General features: G+C 36.7%; 1 protein-coding gene across 1 annotated transcript; it reads left to right on the top strand.

Moving 5' to 3' along the window:
* Positions 1 to 294: 294 nt before the first annotated feature.
* Positions 295 to 18371, top strand: LOC123528905 (uncharacterized). The gene is made up of 5 exons (XM_045308976.2): positions 295 to 535; positions 10227 to 11684; positions 11966 to 12116; positions 12998 to 13130; positions 14547 to 18371. The coding sequence occupies exons 2-5, from the start codon at positions 10237 to 10239 to the stop codon at positions 15245 to 15247; spliced, it is 2433 nt and encodes an 810-aa protein (XP_045164911.2). The 5' UTR covers positions 295 to 535; positions 10227 to 10236; the 3' UTR covers positions 15248 to 18371.
* Positions 18372 to 19226: the final 855 nt, after the last annotated feature.

Here is a 19226-nt window from a genome sequence, read left to right as displayed (position 1 = left end):
AAATGCAACTGAAATAGGTTCACTTAATTGTGGTTTTCAATATGAGATCTTGTCAATTAATACACTTATGCATGAAAATCAAACGAATTAACATTGCATGTGATTTTCACGTAAACACTATTTTTTTCAATGACCACGACAATATTGGGAGTGACATTATTCGTAATTTTCCTATTAGTGACATTGCTCTTTTCCTTTACGCACGTCATTAATCGAATATGACAAACAGGGTACCAGTCTAATTTTGACCCGTGACTGAACTTTCCGTGACGTGATTATTTCCATAATGATCCGGTTGGGGAATTCCGATAAACACACCTGTTTAAAAACATTGCAAAATATTTGATATTTTTCATATATATAAACAAGTCTGAATTAATGAGAGGATCAGTATATAGCCTGCACAGAATTTTATAGTTCACTTGCTTCCTAGTATTGTGGATAATGATTTAGAAATTCAATATTGTGACAGTAACTTATAAACAGATAAATACTGGCGGTAGCGATATTTGGATGACCCAGTTTCATCCGCAAGGTAAGAGATCGTAAATATTTGCACTTAGAATTCATGTTAAACATTTTTTTAACTTGTGTTAACACGAAATGTTGCTGTCAGACCCAGTAGCGAAATACATTATGTAGATCTACACATGTATTTTGTTTGTAGAGTGAAGGGTTTTTACATAAACTGCAAGTAATTCAACTATGTCTGTGACCGAATTAGTGTTCGCGTTATCAGACATGACTTGATCATTATTGGTAAATCAGGTGTAATATGTTACGATGAAGAACTTTGCTATTAATATAATGGATAGTTGGTAGAATCAGCATTTTTTTTTTCGCTGGAAGGTATTCCGGTTATAATTTTATTATATTAACCTCTGCGTCTCTGTCAAAATTAACTTTTATTTTGGCCTTAATTCCATTTGACGATTTGTAAACAATTCAGAACAATTTTTTTTTTTAAAAAACGGCAGCGTATTATAGTGGCAACAGAATGCCCCCCCCCCCCCCCCACACACACCATCCTGACCCCACTAAAATGACTGAGTACCCATCCATACCTCGACATTGGTCATTTAGACAAAAAATGCACCTGAGGTCACCATTTCATACCTGTATTTCAATATTTTCCAGGGTGGAAGACCCCCTTACCCGCCTAAAATGAGGAAATTACTCCTTCCATTACACCATCTAATCCAGAAAATGCACCAAAGGCCACCATTTCATACCTGTTTTTCAAACATTTTCATGGGGAGAGTCCCCACCCACCCCGACACCCTTAAAATGAGGGATGGGGTACCCTTCCAGTACCTCAAACTTAAGACCAAAAATGCACCAGAGGCCACCATTTCATACCTGTATATACAAATATTCATGGGGGAGACCCCCTGACCCCACTCTTGTACCTATACCCCATCTCAGCGCAATGCACATCGCCGTTGACGCCTTCGTTCTAAAATCATTAATGGTGCCCCCACCCCCACCTCCCAGTAAAATATTGTGGATCCGGGCCTGATTCTGTTACTTGTAATCATTCTTATGTGTACTTCGTGCATGAGTCATGTTGATTTTTTTAATTATAAAAATAAATAATAAAGAGATTTGCTAGGTATATTATTGACAAGTTAAAATTAGCTAGTACATTCCAAGAACACTAGCTATTCTAAACTTCCACTAGTATTTAGCTTGTATGCTTGTCTAAATTAGAGCCCCTGGGGGAGGAAGGGGGTGACTGAGATGGGGGGGGGGGGGGGGGGGGGGGGGGGGGCTGACTCATGATTGAATGCCAACGATGATTTTTCTTATATTAAACATCGTGTAAGATGAAACGCAATTGTTTGATTTTATCCTGTTATATGAAAGTAGGTCCATATTGAAGGTGGTGATTGTTTCGATACTTTTACTTATAAATATGATTTCTCAAACGCTTTATAACCCTGTATGTGCATACTATGAACTAATCACATCCGTGGCACTATATTTTTAATACATGTTACCACAAAGTTAAAAGTGGCCACAAAGTTAAAACATGAAATAAGTGCATATCAAAAGACATTTAGAATACAATATTTAATATAAGTAAAATAGAACTTATATGAAACAAACCAGATGATGTTCATATTATTCCTGTATACAAAAGATCTGTATTGTGCTATTGTACGAACTAAACAGAATAAATTACCTGCCAGGCATCATGTAAGAAATATCACGAGACGATAGTTATCTTAGAAATAATGGAAACGGTTTCGCTTAGAAAATCCACAAACATTGTCAGAGGGCAAAGTTTTGATTTCAATATAAACAACGTTGTAACATACATTCAATACTAGTTGAAGGTTGCAAGGTACACTTAGATGCGAAAATTTTGGGCACGGACGGTCTTACATGTAGCGAGTCGCAATATTGCACTTCCCCTATGAGCAAAATTTGGGTGGCTATTTTATAAATTGCGTGCATGTTTTGTGCTTTTAATTAATGGCAAGATCAGGATTCTCATACAAGAATAAAGAAAGTTATCAAAGCGAAAGGTTTACATCATCCATGAAAAATAGCGTGCCAGAATCATCAATTTTGCACCTTTTGAACAGTCTACAATGATCCCGCTGCAAGAACACTGTCCAATTTTATTGCATTTCTTAATTTAATAGTCCTTACTGAACGTCAGGACATAAACGGAATGGGGGCCCATCCAGCTCGTTTTTTCGGAAAATAACGAAAATGTTCCTGAGTATCAATCAACAAGCACAGAACCCTTCCGTGAATTGAATTTTTCCGCGAAATGGAGTCTCATTGATCATACAAAGCTACCAGCAGTTAGTTTTCCGACTGACATCAGAATTTTACATGTATCGGCTGTATAAATTTTCTAAAGATTAATAATCATTATCTCTCACCTTAATTTACAGACATCCAAAATCACGATGTTCTCTTTATAACAAATATTGACGGGGGCCAAAATTCGAAAGTGTACCCTGCTACCTTAAGATTTTTCAGTTAATGAACAAAAGAGGGTTTTACTTGTTCTGAACTTTTATATGTCTTTCGCCAATTCAACCAAATAAAATGTTTTCAATAGCATGAAAAGAAGTCTGTATAAGAGACTCTAAAACTTGCCCACCCCTAATGCACAAATTTAGCCAGAATTTACAAATCGTCGCTACGAGACAAAGAACGTACAATACATCCGTTTTTACCATTTTCTGACATGATTTAACGTATTTTGTCATTAGGAATGATATAAGGGCAATTCTGCACCATTTTCCGAAAATAAAATGTCTCCACCCCTTATTTTCTTACTTCATGGGGTCCCCACCGTCCGACCATCCCCCTGATTGACGAACTGCATAGCTGGTGGGCCAGATATGCGCTGTGTGGGTTAATAACGATAAAAATGATGTTTTTACTGTACCAGAACCTTGTTACTGGAGCTAGAATCCAAAAAAATCGTATGCGTGTATATTGACTTTTATGCTTTTATGTGTCCTCACCGTAACATTTTTGAGCTGCTGTGCCGTCAGGTAGCGTTTTAAGTGCCCAGAAAGTTTAGAATATCGAAGAAGAGGTTCTAAACTATTTGAAACCGCACAAACTTAAGAGTTCTTTCAAAATTTAATTTTGGGAGATTTTCCTTAAGGTAGCAAGGTACACTTAGATGCGAAAATTTTGGGCACGGACGGTCTTACATGTAGCGAGTCGCAATATTGCACTTCCCCTATGAGCAAAATTTGGGTGGCTATTTTATAAATTGCGTGCATGTTTTGTGCTCTTAATTAATGGCAAGATCAGGATTCTCATACAAGAATAAAGAAAGTTATCAAAGCGAAAGGTTTACATCATCCATGAAAAATAGCGTGCCAGAATCATCAATTTTGCACCTTTTGAACAGTCTACAATGATCCCGCTGCAAGAACACTGTCCAATTTTATTGCATTTCTTAATTTAATAGTCCTTACTGATCGTCAGGACATAAACGGAATGGGGGCCCATCCAGCTCGTTTTTTCGGAAAATAACGAAAATGTTCCTGAGTATCAATCAACAAGCACAGAACCCTTCCGTGAATTGAATTTTTCCGCGAAATGGAGTCTCATTGATCATACAAAGCTACCAGCAGTTAGTTTTCCGACTGACATCAGAATTTTACATGTATCGGCTGTATAAATTTTCTAAAGAATTAATAATCATTATCTCTCACCTTAATTTACAGACATCCAAAATCACGATGTTCTCTTTATAACAAATATTGACGGGGGCCAAAATTCGAAAGTGTACCCTGCTACCTTAAGATTTTTCAGTTAATGAACAAAAGAGGGTTTTACTTGTTCTGAACTTTTATATGTCTTTCGCCAATTCAACCAAATCAAAATGTTTTCAATAGCATGAAAAGAAGTCTGTATAAGAGACTCTAAAACTTGCCCACCCCTAATGCACAAATTTAGCCAAAATTTACAAATCGTCGCTACGAGACAAAGAACGTACAATACATCCGTTTTTACCATTTTCTGACATGATTTAACGTATTTTGTCATTAGGAATGATATAAGGGCAATTCTGCACCATTTTGCGAAAATAAAATGTCTCCACCCCTTATTTTCTTACTTCATGGGTCCCCACCGTCCGACCATCCCCCTGATTGACGAACTGCATAGCTGGTGGGCCAGATATGCGCTGTGTGGGTTAATAACGATAAAATGATGTTTTTACTGTACCAGAACCTTGTTACTGGAGCTAGAATCCAAAAAAATCGTATGCGTGTATATTGACTTTTATGCTTTTATGTGTCCTCACCGTAACATTTTTGAGCTGCTGTGCCGTCAGGTAGCGTTTTAAGTGCCCAGAAAGTTTAGAATATCGAAGAAGAGGTTCTAAACTATTTGAAACCGCACAAACTTAAGAGTTCTTTCAAAATTTAATTTTGGGAGATTTTCCTTAAGGTAGCAAGGTACACTTAGATGCGAAAATTTTGGGCACGGACAGTCTTACATGTAGCGAGTCGCAATATTGCACTTCCCCTATGAGCAAAATTTGGGTGGCTATTTTATAAATTGCGTGCATGTTTTGTGCTTTTAATTAATGGCAAGATCAGGATTCTCATACAAGAATAAAGAAAGTTATCAAAGCGAAAGGTTTACATCATCCATGAAAAATAGCGTGCCAGAATCATCAATTTTGCACCTTTTGAACAGTCTACAATGATCCCGCTGCAAGAACACTGTCCAATTTTATTGCATTTCTTAATTTAATAGTCCTTACTGAACGTCAGGACATAAACGGAATGGGGGCCCATCCAGCTCGTTTTTTTCGGAAAATAACGAAAATGTTCCTGAGTATCAATCAACAAGCACAGAACCCTTCCGTGAATTGAATTTTTCCGCGAAATGGAGTCTCATTGATCATACAAAGCTACCAGCAGTTAGTTTTCCGACTGACATCAGAATTTTACATGTATCGGCTGTATAAATTTTCTAAAGAATTATAATCATTATCTCTCACCTTAATTTACAGACATCCAAAATCACGATGTTCTCTTTATAACAAATATTGACGGGGGCCAAAATTCGAAAGTGTACCCTGCTACCTTAAGATTTTTCAGTTAATGAACAAAAGAGGGTTTTACTGTTCTGAACTTTATATGTCTTTCGCCAATTCAACCAAATCAAAATTTTTCATAGCATAAAAGAAGTCTGTAAGAGACTCTAAAACTTGCCCATCCCTAATGCACAAATTTAGCCAAAATTTTCATAATCGTCGCTACGAGACAAAGAACGTACAATACATCCGTTTTTACCATTTTCTGACATGATTTAACGTATTTGTCATTAGGAATGATATAAGGGCAATTCTGCACCATTTTGCGAAAATAAAATGTCTCCACCCCTTATTTTCTTACTTCATGGGGTCCCCACCGGTCCGACCATCCCCCTGAGTTGACGAACTGCATAGCTGGTGGGCAGATATGCGCTTTTGTGTGGGTTAATAACGATAAAAATGATGTTTTTACTGTACCAGAACCTTGTTACTGGAGCTAGAATCCAAAAAAATCGTATAGCGTGTATATTGACTTTTATGCTTTTATGTGTCCTCACCGTAACATTTTTGAGCTGCTGTGCCGTCAGGTAGCGTTTTAAGTGCCCAGAAAGTTTAGAATATCGAAGAAGAGGTTCTAAACTATTTGAAACCGCACAAACTTAAGGTTCTTTCAAAATTTAATTTTGGGAGATTTTCCTTAAGGTACAGGTACACTTAGATGCGAAAATTTGGCACGGTACAGTCTTACATGTAGCGAGTCGCAATATTGCACTTCCCTATGAGCAAAATTTGGGTGGCTATTTTTATAAATTGCGTGCATGTTTTTGTGCTTTTAATTAATGGCAAGATCAGGATTCTCATACAAGAATAAAGAAAGTTATCAAAGCGAAAGGTTTACATCATCCATGAAAAATAGCGTGCCAGAATCATCAATTTTGCACCTTTTGAACAGTCTACAATGATCCCGCTGCAAGAACACTGTCCAATTTTATTGCATTTCTTAATTTAATAGTCCTTACTGAACGTCAGGACATAAACGGAATGGGGGCCCATCCAGCTCGTTTTTTTCGGAAAATAACGAAAATGTTCCTGAGTATCAATCAACAAGCACAGAACCCTTCCGTGAATTGAATTTTTCCGCGAAATGGAGTCTCATTGATCATACAAAGCTACCAGCAGTTAGTTTTCCGACTGACATCAGAATTTTACATGTATCGGCTGTATAAATTTTCTAAAGAATTAATAATCATTATCTCTCACCTTAATTTACAGACATCCAAAATCACGATGTTCTCTTTATAGCAAATATTGACGGGGGCCAAAATTCGAAAGTGTACCCTGCTACCTGAATTGAATGACCCATGTACACTGCCTACACAGACGTGGGTGTCTGTAAATTATGATATCTGTAAAATGTGCAGATGTTTAGTTCTGCTCCTCCCGGGGCCGCCAGAGGGCGTGGATGGCAGCATACATTTTCACTACCGTCCATGAACAGGCTCCTTCAAACTTTCATTTTCCTCATGTTTTGCGACCTAAGAGTTTCCATTTTTTGTTTATTTTAATTCTCCCGGACGCATGAACTTAAACGAAATGGGCTTCCCAAATTCATTTCCTTCGCTTCTATAGGTATAGACAGGTTTGCATATATCATATCATTTAACTACACCCTAAACAAACCAGACATTTACTGGCATCGTATTGTTTATACTGGCACTGTGTAAGAACTGACCGAGTTTCGTATCACGGGAGGTAACTCTTTCTTGTTGCTTGATAGTATTGATATGCTAAATTATACATTTTATTGACTTGATTGTCAGTATTCAAAACTTTTTGGACAGTGGGCAAGTAGTTTTTACTATTGACCAGCAAGCCATTCAATAAACGTTTTATTTCGTGACAGCAGGAATAATTTTTGATAACATTTTTCTTCAGATTCTAACTTTAGCCCAGCAAAATTTAGTGTTGAATACAGACCGGTCATAAAGCCCAAATTATGGACCGGCAATTTATATAAGGGTTCTGTAATAAATACGCTTAGCATTTTTAAAGGTTATTATGATCTACATAAAGAAATTCCAACAAAATAAAATAAATTCGTCACTTGTACAACCCCAATATTCACAAAACACAAATTAATATCACTTAAGGAAGCAAAGGCTTGACCTTCTCAAACTATTCTCTCAATACAGACAAAATTTAAGTAAAGTGGTTTCAAAATAGATTGAGGATACGGATATAAACAGTAAATACATGATTGCGATCTGATAAATACATGTTTGAATGTCTATAGCTCCGAATCTAGTCTTAGTGTTTTTAAAGACCCATCACAGAATAACGATTCTTTTGCTATTCCACGATAGTTACTATGCATATTTGCATAAAAAAGAAAAATGTCAGTATCTAGTCACAATTGGCATATATATAAGGTCAATACAATGAGTTTAAGTATAATTAATGTATCAGTATGCACAGTACTTGATGTAATTAGTTACATTTTGATCACGCTTTTCTTTCTACAGTTAAGTTTTTATCTATGTTTTTGTGTCCCCTCCCCCTTCACACACATACACACGCGCGCGCGCACACACACACACACACACACACACACACAATGGAGGAGGGGCGTCACTTAGATGGCCATTGACCTGGTGCATTTTTAACTGGGTTTTCACAAAGCCAGACCAGAGTTACGGCCCTTGACTTAGTCAAAATCTGCATAAAAAGGGCCTAAAAGTTTGTGTCGCTTGTATCTCACAAAGTATTTGACCTAGGATTATAAAACCTATAGCAATATTATTTAGCATGTGAAGTTGTGCATCTTGGGATTTCACTCTAGAAGACCAGAGTTATGGCCCTTGATTAGTAAAAGAAATGCATAAATGGACATAAAAGCTTTTCTCGCAAAAATCTTGAAACGTATTTGACCTAGGGTCATGAAACATGATGGAAATATAACCCGGGTTTCATTTGGGATTGCTGTCGGTCAGACCAGAGTAAAGGCCCTTGACTTAGGCAAAAAATGCTTAAAAGGCATACAAGTTTGTATCGCATATATCCCTAAAACTAATTGACTTAGAGTCATAAAACATTATATGATTGTAACATAGCATGTGTTGTTCACCTTGTGTTCTGTTTGGGATTTTACCAGAGTTATGGTCTATGAACTGGTGAAAAATACACATTAAGTGCTATAAAGTTAGTTTTGAAGATATACCAAGTCATTGAACTATGGACAGTGATAGGAAGGGGGGAGGGGAGGCCGGGTACACCAGTGTCCAGTGAGCACACATCTAGTTTGAAACTATATTTGAAAGAGATTAACTGAATAAGTTAGCAGATGAAGTTGTGAAAACTCACTGATTCAGAAAGGGCCAAAATTGTCCACCTATCATCTTGTAGTTTTATTTTATACCTGTATTATCAGAATGTTTGTTGTTTTTTTTAAGTTTATGTGAGGGAAAACTGTACATCAGTGGTTTGTGCCGGCTCGTTAAGGTATTATTCCGAGTTTTGTGACTTTAAAATGGGTAAATGTCGTATAATCAACAAATCTTAACATGAATACTTTGTGTGTATTTAAAAATATTTGTCCGTTAATGTGGGAAACTATCAATAGTCGTACATCAGTAACTGATTTGCTTTTTAAATATGTTTGATATAACGAGACGCTGTAGCTCTTTTTACAGCTGAACTATTGAAGGACCAGTTAATATATACATACTTTATTTATATAGCATTATATATGTTTTATTGCTCGTATAACATAGCAATCAATTTAACATATTTATACCTGCTAATATCAAAGGTGTATATTCGTCTCGCATAAATGAGTAAAGGTTTCAAGTATATTTCTTTGCTTCACTTATGAAAGCAAAATCCTATTTCAATGTGGTTAAACTTATTGATCTGGTATGTATCACATTCGCAACCAGACTAATTTTCACATTTTTTGGTATTTTTTAGTTCTTTATAATTCAAAAACTGTAAACGCAAATGATTTAGTGAGTAATCAGTGCTATAGAATCTTTTATTAGTCCGAGCGTATGTACTGCAATCTAGATACAGTTTTAGGAAAAGATTTTGAGTGGTCACTCGCGCTATTATAAAAATCATGGCACCTCTACTGGCCCCATACACACATATAACTGCAACATCACTGACATCACTGACTGTTTTATATTCTTTCTCACTGGGGGTGGGCACATGCAAGTAACGATGTACCCTCAGATACTAAATACTCTCTCCCTCCCTCTCTGAATTGGCCACATGCCCAATAAAATCGGTATCAAGAATCTCTATTTGGCAAATTCTGACCGGTCGTATGTATTTTAAAATCGATGAGTATTACCTGATAGTTTCATTGATATGCACTCAATTCGGGAAAAATTCTGATCGGTCATACACAGTCACGCATTTATAGTGATACTTCTTCACTTGTTGCCGTCAATTTGGGGAAAATTCTAACTGGCCACATAAACGATATTAGCGACGCACCTACACTTGTTGTTTAACCCGATAATTTGGCACAGTCTTGATTGGTAACATTCACTATTTAAATTTTTAGCGATGCACATGCGCTGATGCTTGTATTTGTCCTCTATTTTCAGGTAACCAATAATGCTGATGCTTGCATTTGTCCTCTATTTTCAGGTAACCAATAGTGCTGATGCTTGCATTTGTCCTCTATTTTCAGGTAACCAATAATGCAGCACAAGCGAGAAGCCAGCAGGTTACATTTCGGCATCCACCTTTGTGAACAGGCTGTGTGTCACATAGACTTTCTCAAAGCTGTTAACAGTGTTCCTGAATTAAAGAAGCCATCTGTGTTGAGACGTGCCGTATACAGATATGAGAAATACTGGCTTCCTTTGGCAGTGGACTACCCACACGAGTGTTTGTCAGCTCCACTAGATATTGAATGGGTGTGGCATTGTCATATGTTATGCCCAAAGGCTTATGAGAAAGATTGCCAAGCAATTGTTGGCACCACTGTAAATCATACACTTCACAAAGCGGGTCGGTATCAAGAAAGACAGAAACAGTCGCGGACGTACTGGTCAGCAAAATATTCAGGAGGTCACGAACCTTTCACAGTTGACTTCAATGCGCCATATGATGTCGACACTGTTGATTGCCACAAAACTAAAATTTCATACGATATTGTAGCAGCTGCGCAGAGGCAGATGGTTTTCTACTACCAAGTTTCATTACCACATCATCGAGATGGCAAATATCTAGAGAACTCACTTCTCAGATATAAACAGTTTTTGTACCTGAAAACGCAACTGCCGAAGGCTTTCCTCGTACCATGTTATGATATAGATTTGATTTGGCACACGCATCAGCTAAATCCAATTATTTACAAGGAAGACATGACAAGAATTATTGGTCATTTATTTAACCACGACGACACTGTAAATGATCGCAGCGAAGGATCGACATTAAATGTTGCTGACAAACAAACACGCGAAAGCTGGAAAAACTTCTACAATGAGACATTTTCCCTATTCGGGGCAATGTATCGTGGCAACCCACCAGCGGGATTTCTTTTCAAAATAAGCTCAGACGAGTCTTACACATTTTGCACAAAAAGCACACAAATAACATTCGAAAAATTGACGCTGACTTTCCCATCGACGAATCCGGACAAGTACAAGAAGATCAAATTAACTGTGTCAAGCGCTGCTGGTTCAAGGGCATTACGTAACTGGTTCTCTTTGAAACGTCCTGGGGACCAGCCGCCTGGTTCAAGTACTGTTACCTGGAAAAATGTTGGTCAGCGTGTATTAGACACAAAGGAAGCCAACAATATAAGCTTCTGGTTGCAGGAATATGTAGGTTTGTCGTGTTGTGGATCGAAAGAAGACGTTGGCTCCAACGTTGTGAATATTTTGCCTCAGATTGAGTCCATCGCAAATGCTCACACCGGCGGGAGAATTAATGCCCAGATTCCTCTAGGAGGAACCAACATTCTTTTGGATATTCAAGGACAATTTTCCGCCCCGAAAAGAGGAATGGCATTGATGTTCCTAGATAAAGGCAGATACGAAACAGCAATTATTCCAGAGAACGTGCAACAGTTATGGGGTCCAGTATCGCTAGAAAGACTACCTCCAGGGATTGATAACCATTGCCAAGTCGCATCACACAGGTAGTTGTTCTTTTTCATATAAAAATATAAGTTTTTAAGAAGCGTCACCTACATTTCGACCTACTGTAATCTGTACATGAGCATACCTATGTTACTGTGACTCTGTTAGTCAACTAAATTTGCAAAGGAAAACTAATACGCAGTCGCCTTTTTAAAAGTATGAAAAACGTGATTTGTTCTGTTGTGCCATGTTCAAATAACATACACATATACACATGTATAACAAATATCTAATTATTTAAACAGAAAACTCATAGTTACTAGTACTTACATTTTTCCAGATTGAAGAACCACCTTGGTAACGTGGAGTTTACAGCGAGGACAATACACAGTCAAGCGTTGATGATGTCAGTAATTCAAGTGTACTATCATGACAAAATGTCTGTCATCGGACATCTGATTGCTTCGGACCAGCTTCCGCTTCCAACACAAGTAATTTATGATTATCAAATTTAGAGTTCGACATGTCGTTATCGGAGTGCAAAAAGTGGATATCTGTGTGTCTTAATGTCAGTGCTGTTGTCCACCTTTAGCGCTGAGGTGACGAATTAAACTGATTGTTCGTTGCATGGTTTTGATTCTTTAAGACATACAGTGGTGTACTTTCACCGAATTTATTATTAAAGTACATCTTTATAATAGGCTCACCGACTGTGCAGTATCGCTGAAGTTTTGTTATATTTTGTATGTGAACTTGCAGGTTAACTCATTTTTATTATTTTTGTATATTAGTACACAGACCTTTCAGACAGATTTTGACTGTACCAGGACTAATTTTTAGTCGTGAGATTTTATCAAGTAACTTAAAATAATGTAATGAGGTCCCAGTGAACGTTGTCCAAGCCCGAGTCATTTGGAGAACTCTTCGAAAGGCTATCCGTTTTAACCAGTATTTCACACCTTACAATCTAAAGTGGAACGTTTGGTTGTCGTTCAGTTATGTTAGAAACTTGACTGCTCAAAGTTAATAAAATCGAGTGTTTCAGAATTGCGTTCGGTACTAATACGTCCAGTAAAATAGAGTGTTTCAGAATTGCGTTCAGTATTAATACGTCCAGTAAAATCGAGTGTTTCAGAATTGCGTTCAGTACTAATACGTCCAGTAAAATCGAGTGTTTCAGAATTGCGTTCAGTACTAATACGTCCAGTAAAATCGAGTGTTTCAGAATTGCGTTCAGTACTAATACCTCCAGTAAAATCGAGTGTTTCAGAATTGCGTTCAGTACTAATACGTCTTTTACTTGGATTGGCTGTAGCAATCACAGGTGTGATGAAATGTGTGGATTATTCAAACATTGTTTATTTTATTGTAGGTAAGCAAGGATGAAATCACATTAAATCCAGTACAGGGAGAGAGAGCAGTTCTAATAAAAAATAATGGTGGTGACTGGGGTATTATAACAGGAAGATGGAAGGACTTCAAACGAGGAGTGGCTGGAACTAGACGTATGTATTCATTATCACTGAGGTTATTTTTCATGCATGCAAGGCAATGTTTTCCCGTGTTTTTGCCAATGCTGGAAAAACTTCTTACAACCCGGGATGTAGTATGACTGACATGCTCTAAGTTATGATTGAATGCGTAAATTCATATGCTACTATAATGAAATAGTGTTTTAAAGAAAATCATCCGATTTACTTTATTTCTCTGTTAATAGAAGAATACAGTATGCAAGAAAACTATTACTAGATGATGGTGCGAATGGAAATACTGGCTCTTTTGGTAACCGTAGTGTGGTAACTCGGCAGCGTCTGTTACCGCCTGAAACAGTTGCATTCGAGCCAGAGAGTTCAATCCGCACATTCGAACTGTGAAAGATTCTTATAATCGTACTTGAATTTAGAATTATAGTTTTCATGTATTCACACATTATCATAAATTTAATCTACAGTGTAGTTCATTAATTGCTTTGTTTAGGATTTGAACCGTTTTGATGCAGCGCACAAAATGGCCGAGTGCCTAATGTCTGCTTTATGGCCATTCGTTGTTTTACTCCTTAGATTGAACTGATCTTGCTTTGTTGAACAGTAACCAAAACAGTATCATAAACTTTCACAAATTTTATGGTGTTTTTTTTTCAGTGTATGATTGGAATATAAGGTTAAAATATTATACATTGAATGAATGGCTTACAATGTCAATAAGTAAAACTATATTGTCCTAAGTCCGAAAGCAAGCCGTTCAGTAAGTTTTATAACATGACCTGAATCAGAAATGAATTTCCTTATTTTCTTTAAAATTTGACTTCAGCCAAGCAAGATTTGATTTAGAACCGTATCGACCGATCAATAGTATAAAGTATGGACCGCAATTTATATAAGGCATAAAATATATGCCATGTTGATAATTTCACAGTGAAAAAAATCCATTTATAAATGAGTAAACTTTGGTTAAAATCATTGTAATATAAGATCAAACTATTTTTCACTCGAGCACCTAGACGTAACATGAAAATATTGCATTTGTTGTAAGATAGTTAAATCAAACACTGCAACAAACAAAAATCGTGTTTAGATTTAGAGTCTTTGTCTTCAGTTTTCAGTTTTGAAAATTTTAAACCTTTAGTGTTGGTGAGAATAGAAAGTCATTTTATATGATTTCATGCCATGAAACTGATCAGTCTTGTAAAAAAAAAACTGGCATTACATGTTGTCAATTTTAGTTCTGGAAACCAAACGTTCGGGAAAGCTGTGCAAGACCGATGAAAGCCTGGCATAGTTTTCAATCCAGAACGTCAACATTGATTACAATGGAGCACGAAAACTATTTTGACGTTAGTTTCAGCCGTTGTATTGAAAGGTATTATTAATTGTGTCTGTTAACTATTGTGAAATATGTTTTAATGTTGTTTTGCATTTTAGACAAAAGAGGACAGGCAGGCAGTCCCGGAACACTATTTCTGAAATTCTACAAATTTTCTACTCGTGCAACCACGACTGTGGAGTTGGGGTACCTTAAAAAAGACTACGTATTCAGAATCGAGTCTGCTCAAGTGGATTTGATGAAGGGTGTGCTTAATGTTGATTCTACTAGTAATGAAGTTGCTGAAAACATTGCTTTGGCGTTTTCAGTTTCTCTTTTACACGTGCTTTGCGTTCCAAGACCAAAAGGATGGAAAGAGGGACAGCAGGTTAAACCAACAGTAACATCTCGCGGATCAAGACCAATAACTACCATTCCTTCAGATGATATGGCATTTATCATGGCTGCAGGGCTGTTGTGGAGTACACCGTCAAATTACTATATGCATTCCCATTATGGCGCACACATTTGTGCTATGTGCGGAGGAGGGGGTGGTGGTGTGATGGAATTTGATGCAGGGGACTATGGAGTAGACGCAGGTGGTGGGGATGCTGGATGCGATGGAAGTGCATGTGGGGGTGGTGGAGATGGTGCTGGATGTGGTGGTGGAGATGGTGGCGGCGGATGTGGAGGATGTGGCGGATGCGGAGGTTGTGGTGGCGGCGGGGGCTGTGGTGGAGGTGGGGGCGGATGTGGAGGTGGGGGCGGGTGTGGCGGCGGGGGCTGTGGCGGTGGATGTGGTGGTGGATGTGGCGGTTAAGTACTCTATAAACCGCCATGACATAAATATGTGTCTAGCTTTTGCTACCGATTTTATGGTTGAAGATTATATTTTTGTTTGTGGTTTGTTATACTTGTTATATTTACTCTAATATGTCAGTATATACATGTAGTATATGGCAACATTCGACATATCTGTATGACATTAAATATAGTTGATATTCATTGATTTTGACAGAAAACAGTGACCTAATATTATACCATTTTATTAAAATAATAGTTAAATCAGTGAGAAATGTATGCAGTTTATATGTAAAAAATATGCAACCCTTTGTCAAATGCACCATAGTATTTAATACAAGTTCAGAGTGCGCTCAGGTATATTTGTTTTATTAAATTGTAAGGTTACAACACATTTGTTTAAATCACGAATAAGATATGATAACTTTGGAAATAATTGTTTATGACCTATGCCAGATTTCCATTTTTCGGATTTGCTTTCTAAATAATGTTTTTCATTTATGATTTCTTTGAATACACATTTTCCTTGTCATTATTTTTAAAGTCGCAGTGTTGTATGTCTGTTCATTGCATTGCTGTTTCATATCGTGTTCAAACTCTTTCGTGTGTTTTCATGTAACTCTGCATCCTAAGAAACTCGCCTTGACTTATTGAAAGGAAGTTCACAGCGCCATAACTGGGCCTAGAATATTTATTTATCTTTCCATTCGTACCTAATTTAAAACTTGGACGATGACTTTGAAACAACGGAGGAGAAACACAATTGCCTTTAGATCGTCTTTCCAACTTCGTTTGAATAGAGAAGTGGTTTATAAAGTTTACAATACCAATAAAAATGCATTAACAGCATAGGCATAAACATAACTACATGACGATAGGCGGCAACAAAAGGAGATGCAGAGCGCAAATGCCATAACATTATGTAGGATTAGTAAATGTAGCTAAATTTTAAAATCGCACATGACTTTGAAAAAATGACCTTATTTTGAGTTAACAATAATTCTAATCATATGACACTTCATACAAATTGTCCAAATAACGGTTGCTTATTAGATGAATTCATAACTGCAATGTTCTCGTCTGACTTAGCAGATTTATAAAAGTTGTGGAGTTTAAGTTTAATAGTAATGGAAATCAGGACCTGCGATGTTTATTTTGTAAAAGACTTCCAACAATAGAGAGGATGTTATTTTGTTCAATTACCTATATTATTGTTGTTTTGTTAACCTGAAATCTTCGTTTTAGTTTTGTTTGATGTTTGTGTTTAGATTGTACACATGTTTTGATAAAGTAGTAATTAGTGATGAAGTAGGTTAAATTGTAATATAATATACATTGCTCTTCCATAACTCTAGTATCATTACTGTACTTAAGTACATTGTATAGAATCCCAGATATACCCTACCCACCTCTTCTATACGCCATTTTTTGTGTCGGTTCGCCGTATAATCCAAGTCACTCACTCACTCACTCTATATGCCATTTAGATACGTAGCCCTAAATTTGTTACTATACTTTTGTATTTTATTTTAGATTATCTCTTTTTACATTTAATTATAGTTTCAACACCAAAAATGTGTTGACCTTGTTCAGAGTTGGTGATAGTTTTTATAAGAAATACACCTGTATCGCATTTTTGCAGATATATTCTTGGTGTAATTTATAACAAAGAATAGAAAGAACTGGTCATGTTGGAACGAAAATATCTACTTTAGTACGATTTGTTTACTGTATAGAAGCTATTTTAGAGGTTATTTGTAGCAGAAAGTTTGTTTTCTGTCGTAATATACATCTGCTTAAACAGCACATGTTCTTAAAGAGATCCGGGTATTCTTTATATTTTAAGTAAGTTACGCTAAAACCACCCTATTTCTTGCATCCTCCGCTCAACTCGGCAAAGAGCAAACCGATTTATTTTACTGGTGTGTTATACAGATAGAGGAAACAGTGAGATTGTACAAACAAAAATTGTGATCAAATGAGAAAATACTGTGATAGGAAGGTGAATTTTTTACTCGGACTTTTTTGTAAAGCCCAAGGGACAGTTCAGTAAAGTGCTAGAGGCAGTTTTGTAAAGTGCAAGGGACAGTTCAGTAAAGTGCTAGAGGCAGTTTTGTAAAGTGCAAGGTCCTCTGACAGTTCGAGTAAAATTTGCCTGAAACGTTACCCAGATGTAATTGTTTTATAATAACATGAAAGTTAACTTTTGTGGTAATATATAAAATTTTATTTAGATTATGATTTTGTTTTCAGAAATAAAAGATATATAAGTCACTTTAGGCGAATTATGATATAGATGTTTTAGTACTTAATTATTACCCCCATGACCAAACTAGAGTTCACAAACGTAAGGTTCGCAAAAATAGGCAATAACAATAAATTTGACGTGGTAACAACATTTCATCTAATGACTGTATATTAGTTAAAGGATTGCTAACGATGGCAGCGCTACAAATAAACAAAAAGATAAGGGCTTATCAAACTAAACAAAGATGTAAAAACAGTTACTTTTGACAACTATTTTTCCATAGCTTAGGGTATCATATGATGTAAAAAAACGAAAGCATTCATCCGAAAAATAATAATTTTGAAAATATGATAAAAACTAAAAAGTTGAGCACAAACGTTTTCATTAATTTTAAACAATATTAACCCTTACCCTGATATATTTCTATAATGAACTGGTCCATCTTTCAATTTGGACAGTACCACTTATTACTCAAAGGGGTTTTCACTGAAAATTTACTGACTGAATAGCGAACAGTGCAGACCATGATCAGACTGCACGGATGTGCAGGCTGATCTTGGTCTGCACTGGTCGCAAAGGCAGAATCATCTACCGCCAGCAGGCTAAGGGTTAAACAATAGATTGAACAATACAAAGTAACGGACTGGGATGGGGTTTTTTATGTTATGAGTTTTGGATCCTTCTTTTTATTTCTAATGATAATTACATCCCGAGGCATCTGTCTTTGTGCCTTACATTTTTAGATTTTTACGTTCAGCAACATTTTGTACTATGCTTTTTACTTGGGCTTTGTAGTTTATTGATATTATGACATTCTAATCCATATTTCCTTTGGCTCTGTGATAGTCACGTCGCTTTTTACATTATTTTTATAATAAACTCGATATAAACTCAATTTTTTGTTATTTACCTGATTTCTCCCAAAGTGTTTTCTCGACAGCTTTTAGCAGAATAGTTATCCAGTTATTTTTAGCTCGCCTGAGCCAAAGGCTCATGGTGAGCTTTTGTGACCGCTCAATGTCCGTCGTCCGTCTTGTTGTCGTGCGACGTGTGTCGTGCGTCGTCCGTCCGTCAACATTTTCTAAAAAAATCTTGAAAACCACTGGGCAGAATTACTCCAAACTTCACAGGAATGATCATTGGGTGGTCCCCTTTCAAAATTGTTCAGATAATTTAATTCCATTCAGAACTCTGGTTGACATGGCAGCCGAAAGGAAAAACTTTATAAATCTTCTTGTCCAAAACCGCAAGGCGTAGAGTCTTGATATTTGGCATGTGACATCATCTTATGGTCCTCTATCAAGATTGTTTAATCTGTGCCACAGGGGTGAAAAGAGGCCCCGCCCAGGGGGTCACAAGTTTTACATAGACTTAAATAGTAAAAAACTTCAAAAATCTTCTTGTCTAAAACTACAAGACCTAGGCCTTTGATATTTTGTATGTAGCATTGCCTTGTGGTCCTCTACCAAAATTGTTCAAAAAAATCTTAAAAAATCTTCTTGCCTAAAAATGCAAGGCCTAGGCTTTTGGTATTAAGTATGTTGCCTTTCCTTGTGTTTCTCTACTAAATTCGTTCAAATTATGACCCTAGGGTGAAAAGAGGCCCTGTCCTGGGGGTACCAAGTTTAACATAGACTTAAATAGGGGAAAAATTAAGATCTTCTTATCTGAAAGTTCAAGGCCATGCCCCTCTTGTTATAACTCGTTCCCTAATGTCTGAATTGCTCGAACTTTTGGACTGTTACACTAC

The sequence above is a fragment of the Mercenaria mercenaria genome, chromosome 13 (assembly GCF_021730395.1).
Source record: "Mercenaria mercenaria strain notata chromosome 13, MADL_Memer_1, whole genome shotgun sequence".
Lineage (NCBI taxonomy): Eukaryota > Metazoa > Mollusca > Bivalvia > Venerida > Veneridae > Mercenaria > Mercenaria mercenaria.
The sequence above is the reverse complement of the archived record's forward strand: the minus strand, read 5'-3'. Positions and strand labels throughout refer to the sequence as shown.

Bases quoted from the DNA above. Each gene is read 5' to 3' on its own strand.
- LOC123528905 (XM_045308976.2), top strand. From the start codon at position 10,237: ATGCAGCACAAGCGAGAAGCCAGCAGGTTACATTTCGGCATCCACCTT. The intron at 12,117-12,997 runs GTAATTTATGAT...ATTTTATTGTAG, and splicing joins AGCTTCCGCTTCCAACACAA to GTAAGCAAGGATGAAATCAC. The intron at 13,131-14,546 runs GTATGTATTCAT...TTTGCATTTTAG, and splicing joins AGGAGTGGCTGGAACTAGAC to ACAAAAGAGGACAGGCAGGC.